The 17,461-nt window shown below is 39.9% G+C and overlaps 1 protein-coding gene and 2 pseudogenes across 1 annotated transcript in view; all 3 read left to right on the forward strand.

Annotated features, from left to right (window-relative positions):
• Positions 1 to 570: 570 nt before the first annotated feature.
• Positions 571 to 1,100, forward strand: LOC110214388 (ADP-ribosylation factor 1 pseudogene; annotated as a pseudogene).
• Positions 1,101 to 6,525: 5,425 nt separating this feature from the next.
• On the forward strand, positions 6,526 to 13,207 carry LOC110214276 (large ribosomal subunit protein uL30 pseudogene; annotated as a pseudogene).
• Positions 13,208 to 13,525: 318 nt separating this feature from the next.
• LOC110214275 (butyrophilin-like protein 2) overlaps positions 13,526 to 17,461 on the forward strand; it is a 45,444-nt gene continuing 41,508 nt past the window's right edge. Inside the window, 1 exon segment of the mRNA XM_078151806.1 lies at positions 13,526 to 13,581. Within this exon segment, the coding sequence (XP_078007932.1) occupies positions 13,526 to 13,581 (56 nt within the window).

The raw sequence follows: 17,461 nt of genomic DNA on the forward strand, positions 1-17,461 counted from the left end.
AAGAAAGGAAGAAGAAAGGAAGAGAGGAAGAGAGGAAGGAAGGAAGGAAGGAAGGAAGGAAGGAAGGAAGGAAGGAAGGAAGGAAGGAAGGAAGGAAGGAAGGAAGGAAGAAAGGAAGAAAGTAAGAAAGAAAGAAGATCAACCTGAATTCCAGAAAGAGATGGAGAAACAGTTTTGAAAAGAGTTGAATTGATTTTTATGAGTGAAATGAGACGTCTAGAGGAGTAATGAGATCTTTGGAGGAAAGACTTGGAAGGAAAATTAAACATTTAGTAGAAGAATTATAGAACGTTAACCATGTAACAAATTTCTTAAAAATTTGAATGAATCAAACAAACATAATCACAATTGCTAAGGAGACAACATGAAATTTTAAAAATCATTCAAAACACTGAAAAAAGGGGAAAAAATTAAGGCATCTCAAATAAAAAGCTGACTTAAAGATAGGGAAATGAGGGAGAGCCAATAAAAAAAAGAGAGCACCAGCCACTCGGGTGTGGAAATGGGAAGCCCGAGGCTCAGGAGCGGGGAGGTTTATTTTGCCAACATTTAACACATCACATTTGGAACATGGGAAATGTATTTGCCAATCTCTTCAAGGGGCTCTTTTCAAAAAAAGAAATGTGGATTCTAATGGTTGGTCTGGATGCTGCAAGAAGGACAACTATTTTGTACAAACTGAAGTTGTGAAATAGTAAGTACTATTCCCACTATAGGTTTCAATGTAGAAACTGTAGAATACAAAAGCATTAGCTCCATAGTGTGGGATGTAGGTGGGCAGGACAAGATTTGACCCTAGGTGCCATTACTTTCAGAACAGACAAGGGCTTATTTTTGTGGTTGACAGGAATGGCAGAGAATGAGTGAATGAGGCCCAAGAAGAACTGATGAGAACGTTGACAGAGGATGAGCTTAGAGAAGCTGTCTTATTAGTGTGTGCTAACAAATAGGATCTTCTCAATGCCATGAATGTAACTGAAGTCACAGATGAACTTGGACTGCATTCTCTTCATCACAGAAACTGGTACATCCAAGCCACCTGTGTCAATAATGGGGATGGGCTCTATGAAAGACTAGACTGGTTATCCAATCAGCTCTAAAACCAGAAACGAAGTAACACAAGTTCTTCCTCCCTCTTTCCTTCTCACCCTCTTATTTCCTCCTATTCACCCTTTGCTTTATTCTCATGTGGCAAAGTGTGCTTCTTTGTGGTGTCAAGTACTGGAAGCTGTTTTTTCCTATCCCTTGTCACAGTACGTATTGCACCATGCTGTAAATGTGGCAAATACAGGCCTGAAAACAGGTTTCTTATTTAACGTAAATAGTTTTTGTTTCCAATGGGGGCAGTTTTTGGCACTCTGATGTAATATTAGTCAGCTTTTTTTATTGTAAAAAATTAACTCACCATTTAGTACTGGGAAGGGATTTTAAGCACATTGACACTTGGGTTGCTGAGTGATTAATGTGCAGCAGCAGAGCTGAATGCTACTCCTGCTGGCTTGTGAGATCTATGTTGAGATCCATTTTGGTGGTTGGTTTTTAGTTCTCCATCATACTTGAATAACTCTTTGGAAGGACATAAAAATGGCTTATTACAAACACTGATAAGAGCTTTCTGACATATTTGGACAGCAAAAAAGCTAGCCTTTTAATTTTGGGCAAGTGTGTGGTGCTTCTGTTTGAAACCTCTCCACAGTAAGCATAGCCTATGTTAGCCCCAATGCTTGACTGGAGATATTTCAAAAATACAGTCAAGAACACCAGGCATCTCTCTATGGTGTCTAGATTTTGAAAGAAAATAAATTGAGCATGAGAGCTTGGGGAGTCATTCCATTCTAGAAGTATTTGGTTGCATTTTGGAACAATCCCCCTATAAATGTGAAATGTCCTTTACTACCTCTCATTACTACAAGAGTCAGATTTGCTGCTGAAAAAAAAGAGTTTTACTTTTGTATTTTGATAACCACTGAAGAAACTGGGGCTGTTAGACTTCATCTTGGGAAAAGCTCAGAACTGGCTTGTTTGGTGTTGTGGAAACTCTTACTACTTTCAATACATAATTAGTAATCAACTGTTTTGTATACTTGTTTTCACTTTTCATTTTGACAGACAAGCACTGTAATTAAAGCTAATAGAATCAAATCTCTGAACTATTTAAAAAAAGAAAATAGGGCAATGAGAAATAATTTAAGAATCAGTGGACTTCTTGAAAGACATGACTAGAACGAGTCTGGACATGATTTTTCAAGAAATTATGAAAAGAAAACTGCCCAGATCCATCAGATCAAGATGGCCATAGGAAAATATAAAGAATGTGGTCATCATCTCCTGAAAGGAAGCCCAAATGAAAACTTCCAGGAACATCATAGCCAAATCTGTATAATCCTATGATATTAAAATAATTCATGGGCAGCTAGGTGGTGCAGTGGATAGATCTCTGGCCTTGGAGTCAGGAGGACCTGAGTTCAAATCCAGCCTCAGACACATGACACTAGCTATATGACTCTGGGCAAGTCACTTAACACTCATTGCCTCACCAAAAAGCAAATAATAATACTAGTAATAATTCTTTAATACTCTTGATAAATTAAAATTATAGATAAACCACATGCTTGGATATTGAAAGAATTAGCCGGCATGTTTGCTGAATCACTCTCAGTGATATCTGAAAAAAAAAAAAAAACCAAACTTGGAAAATGGGAGAGTGACCTCCACCTTGGAAAAGGGCAAATGTGCTCCCCTCCTTTAAAAAAAAAAAAGAGGATGGGATCTTCCGGCTACAGGCCAATTATCTTGATATCAATTGCTAGAAAAATTCTAGAACTCTAAGATATTGGAGAGATGGTTATTGAACATCTACAACTCAAAGTGGTGATCATCCAGTGTGTTTATGGCTTCATCAAGGGTAGGTCAAAGCCTAGCTTTACTGCCTTTGTTGATAGGGTTACTATAACTGGTAGATCAGGGGAATCCTGAAAACATAATTTACGTAGATTTTTAGGAGGGAAAAAGATATAGGACTTTCTGCTTTTCTTGTGGAATAGATAAACAGGTGTAGGATACTCAATAAATAGTACAACTGGTCGGATTTGGCACTGCTTGAGTAGTAGAACTCAAAGAATGGTTACCGCCCAAAGACAGCTTGGATGCAAGGATCTAGAGGAACGCCCCAAGGATTTCTATTTGGTCCTATGCTTTTTTTTCTTACATCTTTATCAATGGGTTAGATAAAGGGACAAATGACACACTTGTTGGTCAACATAAAGCTAGGAACCTTAGTTAATAAACTAGATGTCTGAGTTAAGCCTACAAAAGATCTTAGACAGGATGGAACAATGGATCTCAAAGTGTGGTCTGGGGATATCTTGAGGTCTCTGCAACACTTTCAAGGGGTCTGATAGGTCAAAACTATTTTCATAATAATAATGGCATTCTAATTTTTAATATGGTCAACATCAAACTATTGATACAATATCAACATCAAAATGGTCAAAACGAAAGCTTTTTGTGTAGCCCTCAATAACTTTTAAGGGCAGCTAAGTGGCAAGGTGGATAGAGCACCAGACCTAGAGTCAGTCAGGAAGACCAAGTTCAAATCTGGCCTGAGACACTTACTGGCTCTGTCACCCTGGGGAAGTCATTTAACCCTGTTTGCCTCAGTTTCTTCATCTGAAGAAATGAACTGGAGAAGGAAATGGTAAATCGCTCCAGTATCTTTGGCAAGAAAAACCCAAATGGGGCCATGAAGACTCAGACATTACCAAAATGACTGAACAACAATAATTTTTAAGAGTATAACAGCAACAATAAAAGAGGTGCTGAGACAAAAATATTTGAGAACCCCTGAAGTAGAGAATTAGGATGAATCTAGTAATAAGAATGTTCATAGCAACAAATGTAAAATAACAGAGATAAATGTAAGTTCTTCCATATATGGGTTCAAAGAATCAACTTCAACTTCATACAGAATATGGAGGTATGGTTAGATGGCATTTGACTGAAAAAAAATGGTAGTTTTAGTGGACTGCAAGCTCAACATGAGTTAACAATGTCTCGTGGCACCATAATAGTTCATTTGATCTTGAGTTACATTGAGAGACATCATATCCAGGAGCTTCCTTGATCAGACCACAACTGAAGTATTTTGTTCAGGTTAGAAAGGACACTGATAAGTTAGAGAGGGACCCAAGGAAGGAAATTAACCTTCTGAAGGGTCTTGAGACCATACTATTTGAATAACAATGTAAGGAATTGGGGGTGTTCGGCCTGTAGAAGAGAAAATAGACTTGGAGTGGGAGGTAGATATGACAATTGTGTTCAACTATATTCACTATCTCTTACATCAGAACCTTTTTTCTCCATTCACACAGCTGCCGCCTTATTTTATGCCATTTTCACCTACCTCTTGCCTAGATTATTGCAACAAATCCGTAACTGGTCTCCCTGCCTCAAGTCTCTAATCATTCTAATATATCATACACATTACTAGGAAAGAGGGGAATAAGCATTTATATGGTGCCCAATATGTGTCAGGAACCGTACTAAGCACTTTATAGGCTTTTTTTTTTTTATCACAACAGCCCTGTGAGGTAGCTGCTAATATTATCCACATTTTATAGGTAAGAAAAATGAGGAAGATAAGGGTCAAGTGATTTGTCCAAGGTCATACAGATAGTAATTGTCTGAAGTTGGAATTGAACTCAGGTCTTCCTGATGCCAGTCCAGCTGTCTCTCCACTTTGCTACCTAGCTGCCAGAATAATTTTTTTTAATGCAGAGTTGACTATGTGTCTGTCCTATTCAGCTAATTCCAGTGACTTTCTAGTAGCTCTAAGATAACATAAAAACATTCTTTTTAAAGCCCTGTGCAATTGGCTCCAACCTATCTTTCCAGCCTTTCCCTGTGCTGTTCTCCTCTCCAACTCTGAAATAGAGTCAAATCACTCTTCTCTCTGTTCCTCATACAAAACACATCATCTGCCACTTCCATGTCTTTGCATAGATCATCACCCGTGCCTGAAATGCACCTATTCCTAACCTTTGCCTCATTGACTCCCTCTCTTCTTTAAGATGTAGCACAAACACATCTTCTAGCCATTCCTGATCTTCCCAACTACTAGTGTAGAGTGGATGACAGCCATATAGTTGCTCAGTGTCTCAGTGGAGCAGGGAGGGCCGGGATCTCTGATTCAGGAAACTCAGTAACTGTAACAGCGTTGTATGGGTTCATAAGACATTGTCTGCGAAAAAATCAGAGGTCAGTGTCTGTGACAGGTACACACAATTGAATAAAATTCTCTCACAAGCTAGAAGGTGGACTAGACTCATAATTCAACAGAAAAGGAACTGAGCTAGCACCAGAACTGGATCACAAGATGGAGTCAGTGTGGTTCATTCAATCCCCACAATTAACCACTTGCTGTGCTACGCCCTCAATTCTCTCAGAATCTTGTTTAGGATGTAGCAGTCTGTACCTGCTGAGGAGAAAAGTCTTGGGGGCCAGGAATTTCAAGGGTCTTATTCCACAGCATATGCACTGGAGATGCCCCTAGGGTATCAAGATTCCATGTTCAGTAGGACCCTTCATGCCTTCCGAATGAACAGGACCTTACCTTTCTTCTTAAACAGGTCTGGGACTGCTCTCCAATGACTTGCAGCTCTCCAGAGCAGGGCTCTCCAATTTGTTTTTGGCCCCATACTTCTATGTGTAAAAAAACATTTTATGCCTGGCTACATGAGCTCCATGCCTGGGTTATTGCAATAGCCTGCTGGTGGATCTGCCTGCCTCAAATCTCTCCCCACTCCAATTTATCATCCATTTGGTCATTAAAGTGATTATTTATTGATTTATCTATTCATCTGTTTATTTATTTATTTATTCATGCATTCATTCACTCATTCACTTTTACTCATTCACTCGTTTGTCTATTTATTTATTTATTTGTTGGCTAGGCAATGGGGTTAAGTGACTTGCCCAGGGTCACACAGCTAGTAAGTGTTATGTGTCTGAGGCCACACTTGAACTCAGCTCCTCCTGAATCCAGGGAAGATGCTCTACCCACTGCGCCCCCTAGCTGCCCCCATTAAAGTGATTTTCCCAAAGCATCTGATCATGTCACCCCCACCCCACCCCCACTCATTAAACTCCAAGGGCTCTCTATGGCCTCTAGAAGCAAAACTACAATGTTCTGTTTGGCATTCAAAATCCTTCACAACCTCACCCCCTTCTACTTTTCCAGTTTTCTTATACCTCACTTTCTCACATGTACTCTTGATCTTGTGATCTTCACCTCCTGGATGTTCCACAAACAAGATAATGCATCACTCACGTTCCCCTTCTTCAGCAAAACTTCCCCAGCCCCTCTTAATTCTTGAGCCTTTCCTCTGTTAACTACTTTCTATTTATTCTGTATATAATTTGCTTTATATATATATTTGTTTGCATTTTGTCTCCCTCATTAGAGTGTAAGCTTACAGTGCCTGGCACATAGTAGGCACTTTACAAATGTTTCTTAATTATTACTTGATGATTAAGTCCACGGGGAGCAGTAAGTTCCAGCACCTCTTGCCTCTTGCTAGTTGCCGCTGCTCCCACTCGGCCCCTACTGTGCCCATTGCCTTTGGCTTCTCCTTGTTGCCGCCCTTCCTGTGCCTGGCCCGAGCTCTTCTTCTTTTGAGGGTGAGTTGACAGACAAGCCCAGTGAAGCAGCAAGGAAGAGAGCAGGTGGAGGCAGGCAGAGTCGAAGAGTGCTCAGGGCAGCTGAGCTGCTCTCCTCAGGTCTCAGCTTCTTCCCACAACCCAAAGCACTGGTTCTTGCCTACTCCCTTGGGTGCTTGCATCCTCATTTGGAGACCACTGTTGCAGAGAAGACAAGGACTTCTTGGTATTAACATGGGAGCCCAACTGAGAGACTGGAGGGTGAGCTGTGGAAGTGCCTGTGTGATGCCTCAGGGCTTCGACTTCTTTCACACTGTGTCCAACGATCTCTGTTTTAGCTTATAAATAGTAGGAAATGGATTCATAGCGTCATTTTTTTAAGAGTCACATTTGTATATGTTACAACCCCTGGAAAATGATTGGCTGGCCACAACTCCCCCTGTCCTTTGTAGTTCTTTCCAGTTTGGGAAGAGAGGATGAGGAAGGGGCAGAGTTTTTTTCATCAGTTGCTTTGGTGGGAGTTTGGGAGATCCTCAAAGACAAGAAGAAAAGAAGGGAGAGGTGGCAGTGGCCCCAGGGCAGCAGTATAGAAGGGGGCAAGAGTAGTGAGTGCCTGCCACGTCTGTGCTATGCAATTTCTTTTTGTGAAAACATGAAACATGGTCTCTATTTAAATGGACAAGATGGGAGGTGAACCTGACTGTTAGTTTTATAGTAGTAGCAGTGAGCCTCCCCTGTCCCAGCCTTTCTTTCATTTGTGTTTTCTCAAATTTATTCTGTTAAAGAATATGTTTCCTGAATTTCACATTATCTCCCACAATCACATGTGGTGGATCCTGTCCTTATGATGCTGGGTGTTACTTTGTTTGTGGTATGAGGGCATAATGGGAGCCACATAGAAGAGAGGGACCTTTAAAGCTCAGGGTGGGAGCTCACTGCTTCCTTCCTACTGCCGCCCTTCACCCCACAGCATCAAAGAGTTTTGCTCTCTAATTAGGAGCATAAGCATGAGCCATTTCATGACTACCCTTCTAAGTGCAGAATCACTATGAATGCAGGACTGTATTTTATAAATCTGCCTCATAGACAGGAGCCAAATTACACATAGAAGGAACTAGTTAGATATAGGAGGAATTATAGGATTGAAGAATTTGTGTAGAAGAATAAGGTGTAAGAAAACTGGAAAGGTAGAAGCGGGCTAGGTTATGAAGGACTTTAATGTTAAACTGCATTTTCCTTCACAACATATTGCCTGGATCAGGGGTGGAGAACTTTTTCATGTTATCAATTTATCTGTAATCAAATAAGACCACATTTAAGAAACTTCAATTAGATATACTTAAAAATGTACAATATTTTGTAAAAAAATTATTTTCTGAATGTACATATTTTTGTACATATATTTGTGACTACTATGTATTTAATACCTTCAAAAAATGAAAACTATTTGTTAATTTTAAAGTTAACTAAGGCCACATGCAGCCTTAAGGCCGCAGTTTCCTCACCCCTGGCCTGGATTATACACTGGCCCTCCTGAAAATGCAATGGCCACATCTGGGAAAGATTTCTAACTGGCACCTCTGTCAATTTTGGGGCAGCCTTTCTCAAAGTGCAGGCATAGAAATGAGGAAGACCTCACCAGCCTCTGGGGGCAATCTTGGGAATCCACTCCTATTTCAGTGATATGGGTTGTCCTCGTGTATGTCCTAGCCCACCTAGTACAAATTAGCCTACTCCTCTATTTTTCCATATCTCACCTCCTCTTTCAGTCCTGTCTCCTTTCCGAAGTTTCCAGGTTATTCACTGATCCCCTCACTTTGAAAGCCTTTGGAGCACTCAAGGCACATAATCAGTGCTTAATGATAAAGAAAAATGATAAAGATAAATATCTCTCCCTCTCTCTCATTTTTAGCATTCACAGCAATTGATGCTTTGTAGTGAAACTCTTGAAGGTGGATTTTGGGGATGGGATATGGATGGCATTAGTTCATGTAGCATTATAGGAAGAAATAGGTTAGAGACAGGAGCTTTTCATCTTGAGGGAAAGACCTAGGGGAGGCAGGGTGGATATGCCTGACATTTCCTCCCAGGTACTTGCATCCAGATAGATCATGAGAACTACAGGGTGGGCAGGTGCACCTGGGTGAGGGATTTCTGTGCTGTGGAATGAATCAGAGGTGACTTCCTTCCTTCCTGGAGCACAGGGGCAAGCTGCTGATGAACTTTCCCATCTCTGGTGTCTAAGCAGGAAGCCCTTTCCTGCCCTTTGTGGTCAAGAAGTCACTAGCTGTCCTATTTCTTCTTTGCTGATCAATTCCTTCCCTTATTGAGTATTCTGTTCCCTCTGCACTTTGTGTTAAAATTCATCCTCCCTGATACATGAAAGGAGTTTAGCCTACTAACTTTGGTTATGTGATTACTTGGGACACTGGCCCTGGAGAGTCTGGGAGCTAGAACTTGTCTGGAAAAAATGCAATACTCCCTTCACATGCAGGGCGGCAGTTAGGCTCAAACGGGGACCCAACTGTCAAATAGTGGGATGCCTTCAAAGAATTTTCCAACCCTGTGGGGCTGACTGTGACTAACCTCATGAAAGGTTATAAGCAGGAGAAATAAAGACCAAATCAAACCCAAATTCCCCATTGACAGCCTCTATGCAAGTATTCTGTATACATAATCCCAGTAGCCAAAGATAGAAAAGGGGGAATAAAGGAGAGTGAGCACCTTGTGGACTCTCCTGCTGGAACTAAACCCCATGATATATGCGGGGCTGATCTCTGGGACTTGATTTCCTCCTCCTCTCCTCCACTTCTTTTTAGATTGAGTCTCCTACTGTCTTTAGCCTTGGAATTTCAGCAGTGATTTGAATTGAAACTGGTTCTTGCATCAGGATTTTCTGTCTTTGCTGTAAGGCTGGCAGGAATTTTTTGTTCTGGTTGATTTTCTGAATTCCGGTTTGCTCATGTGATTATACACCGATATAATTGTAATTGGCTTCCCTTCCCGATTCCTGCCCCCAACAAGACTATTTATGAGTTCTACTGTTTTCTGTTTGTTTGTTTATAGTTGTTTATTTTTTAGCACTTATCAGTTTTATATATTTTACTCTTGTTATTTTGAATCCAAAGGGCATGTCACCTCCCACTGTAAAAATCACTTTTGGTTGTGTTTCTGGTAGACTTTTCTTTTGAGGTCCAAATAATTTTGTTTCATTTCCTATTTGTAGATTGGAATTGTTCTTCCAGTTATTATTCCAGGAAAGCCTTATTTATTACTGTTTTTTTAAAAAAAAATTAGTAAAGCTTCATGTTTTTTTCCCATTAGCTTGTTCTGCTATTATTTAACTGATATTACTAAAGAAAATTTGTATGTGATTTGTCTAAAGCTGAATTTTGTTGACATACTGCTATGTGTTTATAAGCAAGTTTTGAAGGCCTGCTGTATACCAAATTATTTGCTATGTTAGTACAGGAAAAAAGTTACTGATAGTTTCCATGATTTGAGTCCATGCTGTTGCTTTGATATTGCTTGCACAGAGTATTATTGTTTCTGTAAAGTTAATTAATTACATAGAACTTGGCTGGCTGTAATAGTGAGCAATTTTATTGCTGAAAATCTTGTATAGGTGATTATCACACATGGTACAATTCGTAAAGGATATGAGAGTTGAAACAATGGTGTGCTTTGGTGCCAGGAAATCATAAAGCTCTCCTAATGTTAGAGACAGACCTAAATTATAAGGAAAATGACATTTTAAAGAAAATCATGCAGGACTGTGAAGGGTTTCAAAGATTGTGCAGTTAAGGTAACAGACATCAAAGCAGGTGAGACAATTCAGGTAGTTTTGATGATATAACTGGAGTCATTTAAATATGAATCCCCCCAGGAGAAATTGGATGCATCTACTCCTCTTGAGCTCCACTTCTCCCTCTCTTCTTCCACCTTCTTCTCAGAATACCCCACAAAACAATCCATTCAACTACTTACTCAGGGTCCCAGAGTTCCTCTTCAAAACATTCAGTGCTGAGAATTCTGGGAATTCTGGTGCTTGCAAAGGAGGGCCACTTTTGTGATTCTTGAGTCTCCTCTTAGCCTGGACACTCTTAGAGAGATAGAATCAGGTTTGCTCTATTTCTAACTCTTTTCCCTCTCGCATCAGATTCCTACAGGGAACCCTTCATATGGAAGAGCATAAAATAGGTCCCATAATGATTTGTGGTAGTTTGGTTATTCTACCCATGTGAGTGAGCAACCATATGTAGTCTTGTGCTCTGATCATTCTTCACACTGATAGGAGTTCTGATGGATCTGAGAGAGTGTTGCTTTTGGTGACTTATTGGTAGGATAGAATGGCCCCAGAAAAGGGGAAGACCCAACCCAAGAAAGGTCTTGAGGCCCTACCTGGTCCAAGTAGACAGACAATGAGAGCCGTATAATTATTCTCTAGAAAAACTCAGCCCAGCCCACCCTGCTCTCCTTTTTCCAGACTTCCCCATTTCAGTTGCTCCCAGACCCCAAGGTTCACAAACTCAGAGTCATCCTTGACTCTTCTCTTTTATTCTTCCACTCTTTCCCCTCTCTATCTGTTTCTCTATGTCTTTCCACCACTGTCTATGTCTCTGCCTGAATCTATCTCTCTCTATCTGTGTACATTTCTCTCTTTATATCACTGTCTATGTCCATGTCTGCCTCATTGTCTCTATTTCTACATATGTCTCTGTGTCTCTCCAATCAGTCACAAATCATGCTGATTCTGCCTCTATAATATGTCTTACATATTGCTTCTTCCCTCTACTTCCATAACCACCACTCTTCTTCAGGCCCTCATGCTCTCTCACCTGGACTGTTGGGATCTCCCTGCTTCTCTTGACTCTGCTTAAAAGTACCCTTTATACAGCTGCCAAAATAGCCTTCCTAAGGTGCCCCTGATTGTGGCACCTTACTTCTTAAGAACCTTTGGTGGTTCCCAATAGCATGTAGCATAAAATAGAAAGTCTTTGGTTTTAAAGTCCTCCACAGTCTTTCCCCCACTTCTCTTTCCAGCCTTATTTCACCTAATTCCTCATCCTGATAGTTAACAGTTTGGCTGGGGACTTAGTGCCTAAATCAGAATAGTAGGATGATAGAGATCTCTGAGGTCATTTAGCCTAAACTCTTGATGTTGCAGTTGAGGAAACTGAGGCCTGGAGAGGTTAATTTGCTCAAGGTCACACAAGTAGTAAGTGCAGAACCAGGATCCACAGACTTCAAATTTAAAGATTTTGCCAAAGATTCAGCTAGTGGTAGTGGTTGTCCTTCATTCTCTAAGAGGATCAAAATGTCATCACTATGTTAGAGTCACAGTACAGTGTGTCCAGCTGTTGCTGATCAGGCCTATATGAGCTCAGAAAGCTCTACCACAGGTTGGGCACAAAAATCCACACAAACATTTGGAGTGGAGATGTCTCTAAATCTAAATCTCCAGTCTCTAAATGTGAATCTCATATTTCTTTTGAGCTACTATGATTCTGCTTTGCTCATAGAATACAGCCCCTTCTTGATGCTGGCACACCATGCTGTGTGGTCCTGTGCCAGTGTCTCCCATGTCACATAATCAATTCCAAAGTTCTTCAGAGAGACCTTGAGAATGTCCTTGCATCACTTCTTCTGATCTCCATGTGAATACTTGCTTTATGTGAGCTCTCCATAAAATACTCTTTTAGGTAAAGGTAGGTTCGGCATTTGAAGAACATGGCTAGCTCATTTGGAGTTGCACTCTCTACCGCAAAGTTTGGATGTTTGGCAGTTCAGCTCAAGAAAGGACCTCAGTGCTCTTTTTCCATTTGGAATGATGTTGGGCATAGAAGAAAAGATCCCTTCTGAAAAAGCAAGAGGCTTTTGCAATACTGAAGGTCAAATGCCTGAAGAAGAAGATGGCTGTAAAAAAGTTCCATAAAATATGGAGGAAAGTTATCTATGAAAAAGCTAAAACCTACCATAAGGAGTAAAGACAGATGTACAGAAGTGAAATTCAGCTGGCTAGAATGGCATACAAAGTTGGCAACTACTATGTACCTGCTGAACCCAAATTAGCTTTTGTGATCAGAAACAGAGGTATCAATGATGTTAGCTCAAAGGTCCAAAAAGTTTTGCAGATTCTTTGTCTTCAACAAATCTTCAATGGCATTTTTGTTAGCTTAATAAGGCTTTGATTAACATGCTGAGGAATGTGGAACCATACATTGCGTGGGGTTACCCAAACCTGAAGTCTGTGAATGATCTGATTTACAAATGTGGTTATAGCAAGATCAAGAAACAGAGAATTGCTCTGATGGATAATGCCCTTATTGCAAAATCTCTTGGTAAATATGGAATTATCTTCATGGAGGACTTGATCCATGAGATCTACACTGTTGGCAAGCACTTCAAGGCTGCCAACAACTTCCTGTGGCCCTTCAAATGATCTTCTCCACAAGGTGGAATGAAGAAAAACACTACACATTTTGTGGAAGGTGGAGATGCTGCTAACAGGGAAGACCAGATCAACAGGCTTATAAGAAGAATGAACTAAAGGTTTGTACCATGATTATTTTTCTAATGGTCTGTCAATAAAAATGTCTGTGACAAAAAAAAAAAAGAAAGAAAAGAAAAGACCTCAGCAACTGGTACTTTATATTCTCAGGTGATCTTCAGAATCTTCCTAATACAATTCAAGTGGAAGTGATTCAGTTTCCTAGCATAGTGCTGGTAAACTATCCAGCTTTCACAGACATACAACAATGAGATCAGCACCATGGTTCTGTAGACCTTCAGTGTGGTAGGCAGTCTAACGCCTATTCTGTCACACACTTTCGGTCAGAGCCTCCCAAACACTGAGCTAGCTCTGACAATGTATGCATCAACCACATCATCAATGTGGACATTTCTGGAAAATATACTGCCAAGGTAAGTGAATTTTTCCACAGTATTCAAAATTCTCCATTTGCTGTAACTGTATGGATGGTGTGGTGTTGGCTGGTAGGGAACGTGTGCCTTCTTGATGTTGTTTCTCAAGCCAAAGTCAGCAAAAGCAGCAGAGAATTGATCCATACTTTGTTGCATCTCAGCTTCAGAGGCTGCATTGAAGTGCACCATCATCTGCAAACAAACAATCGTGTACCAACTCTCCCTCTACTTTAGTCTTGGCTTATAGTCTTTTCAAGTTAAATAATTTATTATCAGTATGGTAGCTGACTTTTATGGCATTTTGGTCCTTGTTGAAGGAGTCTGACAGCATTGCTAAAAGCATCAGGCTAAGAAGCATGCAAGCTAGCACACAGTCTAGCTTCACTCAGAGAAATGTAACTTAAAGTACTTTGGATGTTCCTCCTCACACCCACAAAATTGGAAATTTTCCTTCCCACTGTTTTCCATCTCCACTTAAAAAGAAAAAAAAACCACTCCTACAGAGTTGGCAGGGTGTGAGATAGTAAGCACAATAGTTCCGCATATACAAGGGTGGGGAGGATGAATAAAATGGTGTGACAACCCTGCCCAAACCAGTAGTGCCTCCATTAGGACCACACACCATACCACTGCTAATGCTGCTCCTCCCTTCCTCCCTCCCTCCCTCCCTTCCTTCCTTCCTTCCTCCCTTCCTTCCCCTCCTTGATCCACCCCACCCCCCATTCTTTTTGGCAAGTGTACATATTGCATTCAAACAATGTAGCCAGCCCATCATTGAGCTCTCTGAAGCTGGATTTGAATGCTTGGCAGTTTAGCTTAAGAAAGGACCTCAGTGTCTGGTACCTTATTCTGCCCGGTGATCTTCAAAATCTTCCTAAGACTTGCAGTCAAACAATACTACCAAGAAATATTACTGTTTAAAAAGAAAATTCAGCCAGACACTCTCCCCAGATTGGGGAGAGAAGAGACTTGAGACAGGGAAACCAATTGGAAGCAATTGTAATAGTCGAGGCAGGTGGCAGCAAAAGCCTGAATTAGGTGATGGCCAGGTGAGTGGTGAAGAAGACTGATGTGGAAGAAGTTCTGGATGTAGAGTTCACAAGATTTGATAAATGATCCAATGTGATATATGTGGTGATTGAGGAATCAAAGGTTACTCAATGTTACAAACCTGTGTGACTTTTAGGATAATGGTGTCCTTGACAGAATTAGGAAAGTTTGGAATAGAGATGGGTTTGAGAGGAAAGATAATGAGAAGAGATGGATGAGGTTGTTGAAATATCATTGATAAATTTGGACAGAGAAATTTCAACTATGTGATGAGGTTGGAAGCCAGATTTCAGAGAACCTAAGAACTGAGTGAAAGGAGGCGAAGTGAAGGCAATGAGTCATAGACAGCTTTCTTTGGGAGTCTGTGAAAGAAAAAGGTAGGATGATAACTAGAGTGGCTGGTAGAATTAAGTGACAGTTCTTTTTAAATGATGAGGAGACCTGGGAGATGACTGTGGAGGTAATCTGCAGGAAGAATGGGAACAAGGGTGTATATATAGAGGGATTGGTCTTAGCTAGAAGAGCCACCTCTTCATCAGAGACTAGAGTAAATAAGAAGAGTATGGAAGGATAATTTCAGGGGGCTTGGGCATGGAGAAAAGTGAAAGGAAAGTTCATGTGCATTGTCTCTACTTTCTCAGTATAGTCTGAGACAAAGTGTTCAGCTCTGGAGGTGGGGGAGATTTGATAGGGGACACTTGAAATAAAAGATTTGGAACAGCCATTGTGGGGAATGGCACAGGGAATCAATGAAGCAGGCACAACTGCCTAGTACATGGACTTTATTATTAGCCCCCCAAAAGCAACAAAGGATATATCAATAACTATCAATCCATTTGTTTTATTTCCCATTTCCACAAGATTTTTATGAGAATAATTTACACAGCCATTGACAAATCATTGATGAAGGTATAAGAAGGAAAAAGGCAGGCTTTCACATACCATATTCTACAGCAGACAACATCTTTATAGTCACACAGTTGACTGCAAGATGTAGAGCAGAAGCAGGGAACCTTTTCATATTGAAAATTTAGCTGTAATCAAATAAGGCCACATTCAAGAAACTTCAATTAGATACATTTAAAAATGTACATTATTTTGTAAAAATCTAACTACTGTATACTTAATAATTTCAAAAAATGAAAACTATTTGTTAATTTTAAAGTTAACTAAGGTTACACATGGCTTTAAGGGCACAGGTTCCCCAACCCTGGATAGAGAATACAGATTTCCATTATGCTTATTGTTTATTGACTTTAAAAAGAAGCATTTGACTCAGTAGAGCAACATGGTGTCTTCAAGACTCTCCCCCACCAATGTATCTCCCATGTATGTGTCATGCATAATTATATGAGACTCCTTGAAAGAGAAAACAAGTTATTTGAAAACTCTCTGATTATTATTTTCAAGCAGGAAATAGAGATGAGACATGAGCTGTCAAAGGTGTTTAGCATTGTCATAAAGATTGTCTAACACCTCCAAAAGTCTCATGATGGAAAATACCATTAACATCGAGAGAAAGAACTATGGAGTTTGAATGCAGATCGAAGCACACTATTTGCTTTTTTTTTCCTTCTGTTTTGTTTCCTCTTTCTTATGGTTCTTCCTATTGGTTCTAATTCTTCCTTACAACGTGATTAATGTGAAAATATGTTTAATAGGAATGTATATGTAGAACCTATATCAGATTGCATACCATCTTAGGGAGGGAGGAGAGAGAGAGGCAGAGAAAAATTTAAAACTCAAAAATGTATGGAAGGGACTGTTGAAAATTAAAATTAAATTAATTTGAGAAAAGAAAAAAATTACCTAAAAGGAAAAAGGATTATCTATAGGCCATGTGGTCCTCTTGATTTTACTGTTTGTAGATGAATTGTGCTGATTACATCAAACTCAAGAATATCGTAGATCCTTGTACAAGAGATGCACAATTACTCAAAATTTTCACATAAATCACTATACAAAAAAGTATAAGAAGAATGAATATTATCCAGAATATGATTTAGGATTGGATGGACAACCCACAGAGCTGGTACATCAATGCATCTTAGACACCACTGCATAAAGTCAATGAGCTGGACCCAGAAAGAGAAGAGAGTAGATTGAAATGTGTCTGGGAAATTATGTAGTACTTTGAATCAATTGAATTAACCTATCAATCAATTAATCAATCAAATCAATTAATCAACCAAAAATTTACTAAGCACCTACTCTTTATCAGGCATTGTGCTTGGTGCTAGATACATAAAGAAAAAAAAAAGGAAACAGTCTGTGTTATCAAGGAGCTTACATTCCAGTGACTCCAAGCTGTTCCCCTAAATCAAGGCCCAATTTTCTTTTTAAACAGTAGTATTCTTTGGTGATATTTGACTAGAAGTCATGGAATAAGTCTCTGAAGCACTGAAGTTGAGCATTACCCAAATGTTAATGAAGAATCACATGAAGGATAGGTAGGGATGTGAGCAGCGTATTAAAAATGAGGAATTGTGTAAAAGTGATGTAAAAGATGTCATGCAAAAGAAATTTTTATGACTGAAAAGAAGGCATATGGACCTTGTAGGGAGTGCAAAGTATAACAGTGGTGTTGTCCAAGTGGAGACAATTCATTTGGGCTGGGTTGTTACTCCCTGGTATTCATCCTCATTTATTCACCCTTATACTGGTGGAACTACTCCTATCTTTGGACAAGAATTTCATTCTGCTTATCCACTTACTATCTCAGTCGCTCCCAACTCACTAAGAGTTTTTTTTTTCTTTCTAAGTGGCCATGGAAAACAATGAGAAGGAAACTAATGGAAGTCCCACTTGCAGCTACTGTGAGAGTGTCGCC

This window comes from Phascolarctos cinereus, unplaced genomic scaffold (genome assembly GCF_003287225.1).
Source record: "Phascolarctos cinereus isolate Bilbo 61053 unplaced genomic scaffold, phaCin_HiC Scaffold_4;HRSCAF=312, whole genome shotgun sequence".
NCBI classification, from domain to species: Eukaryota; Metazoa; Chordata; class Mammalia; order Diprotodontia; family Phascolarctidae; genus Phascolarctos; species Phascolarctos cinereus.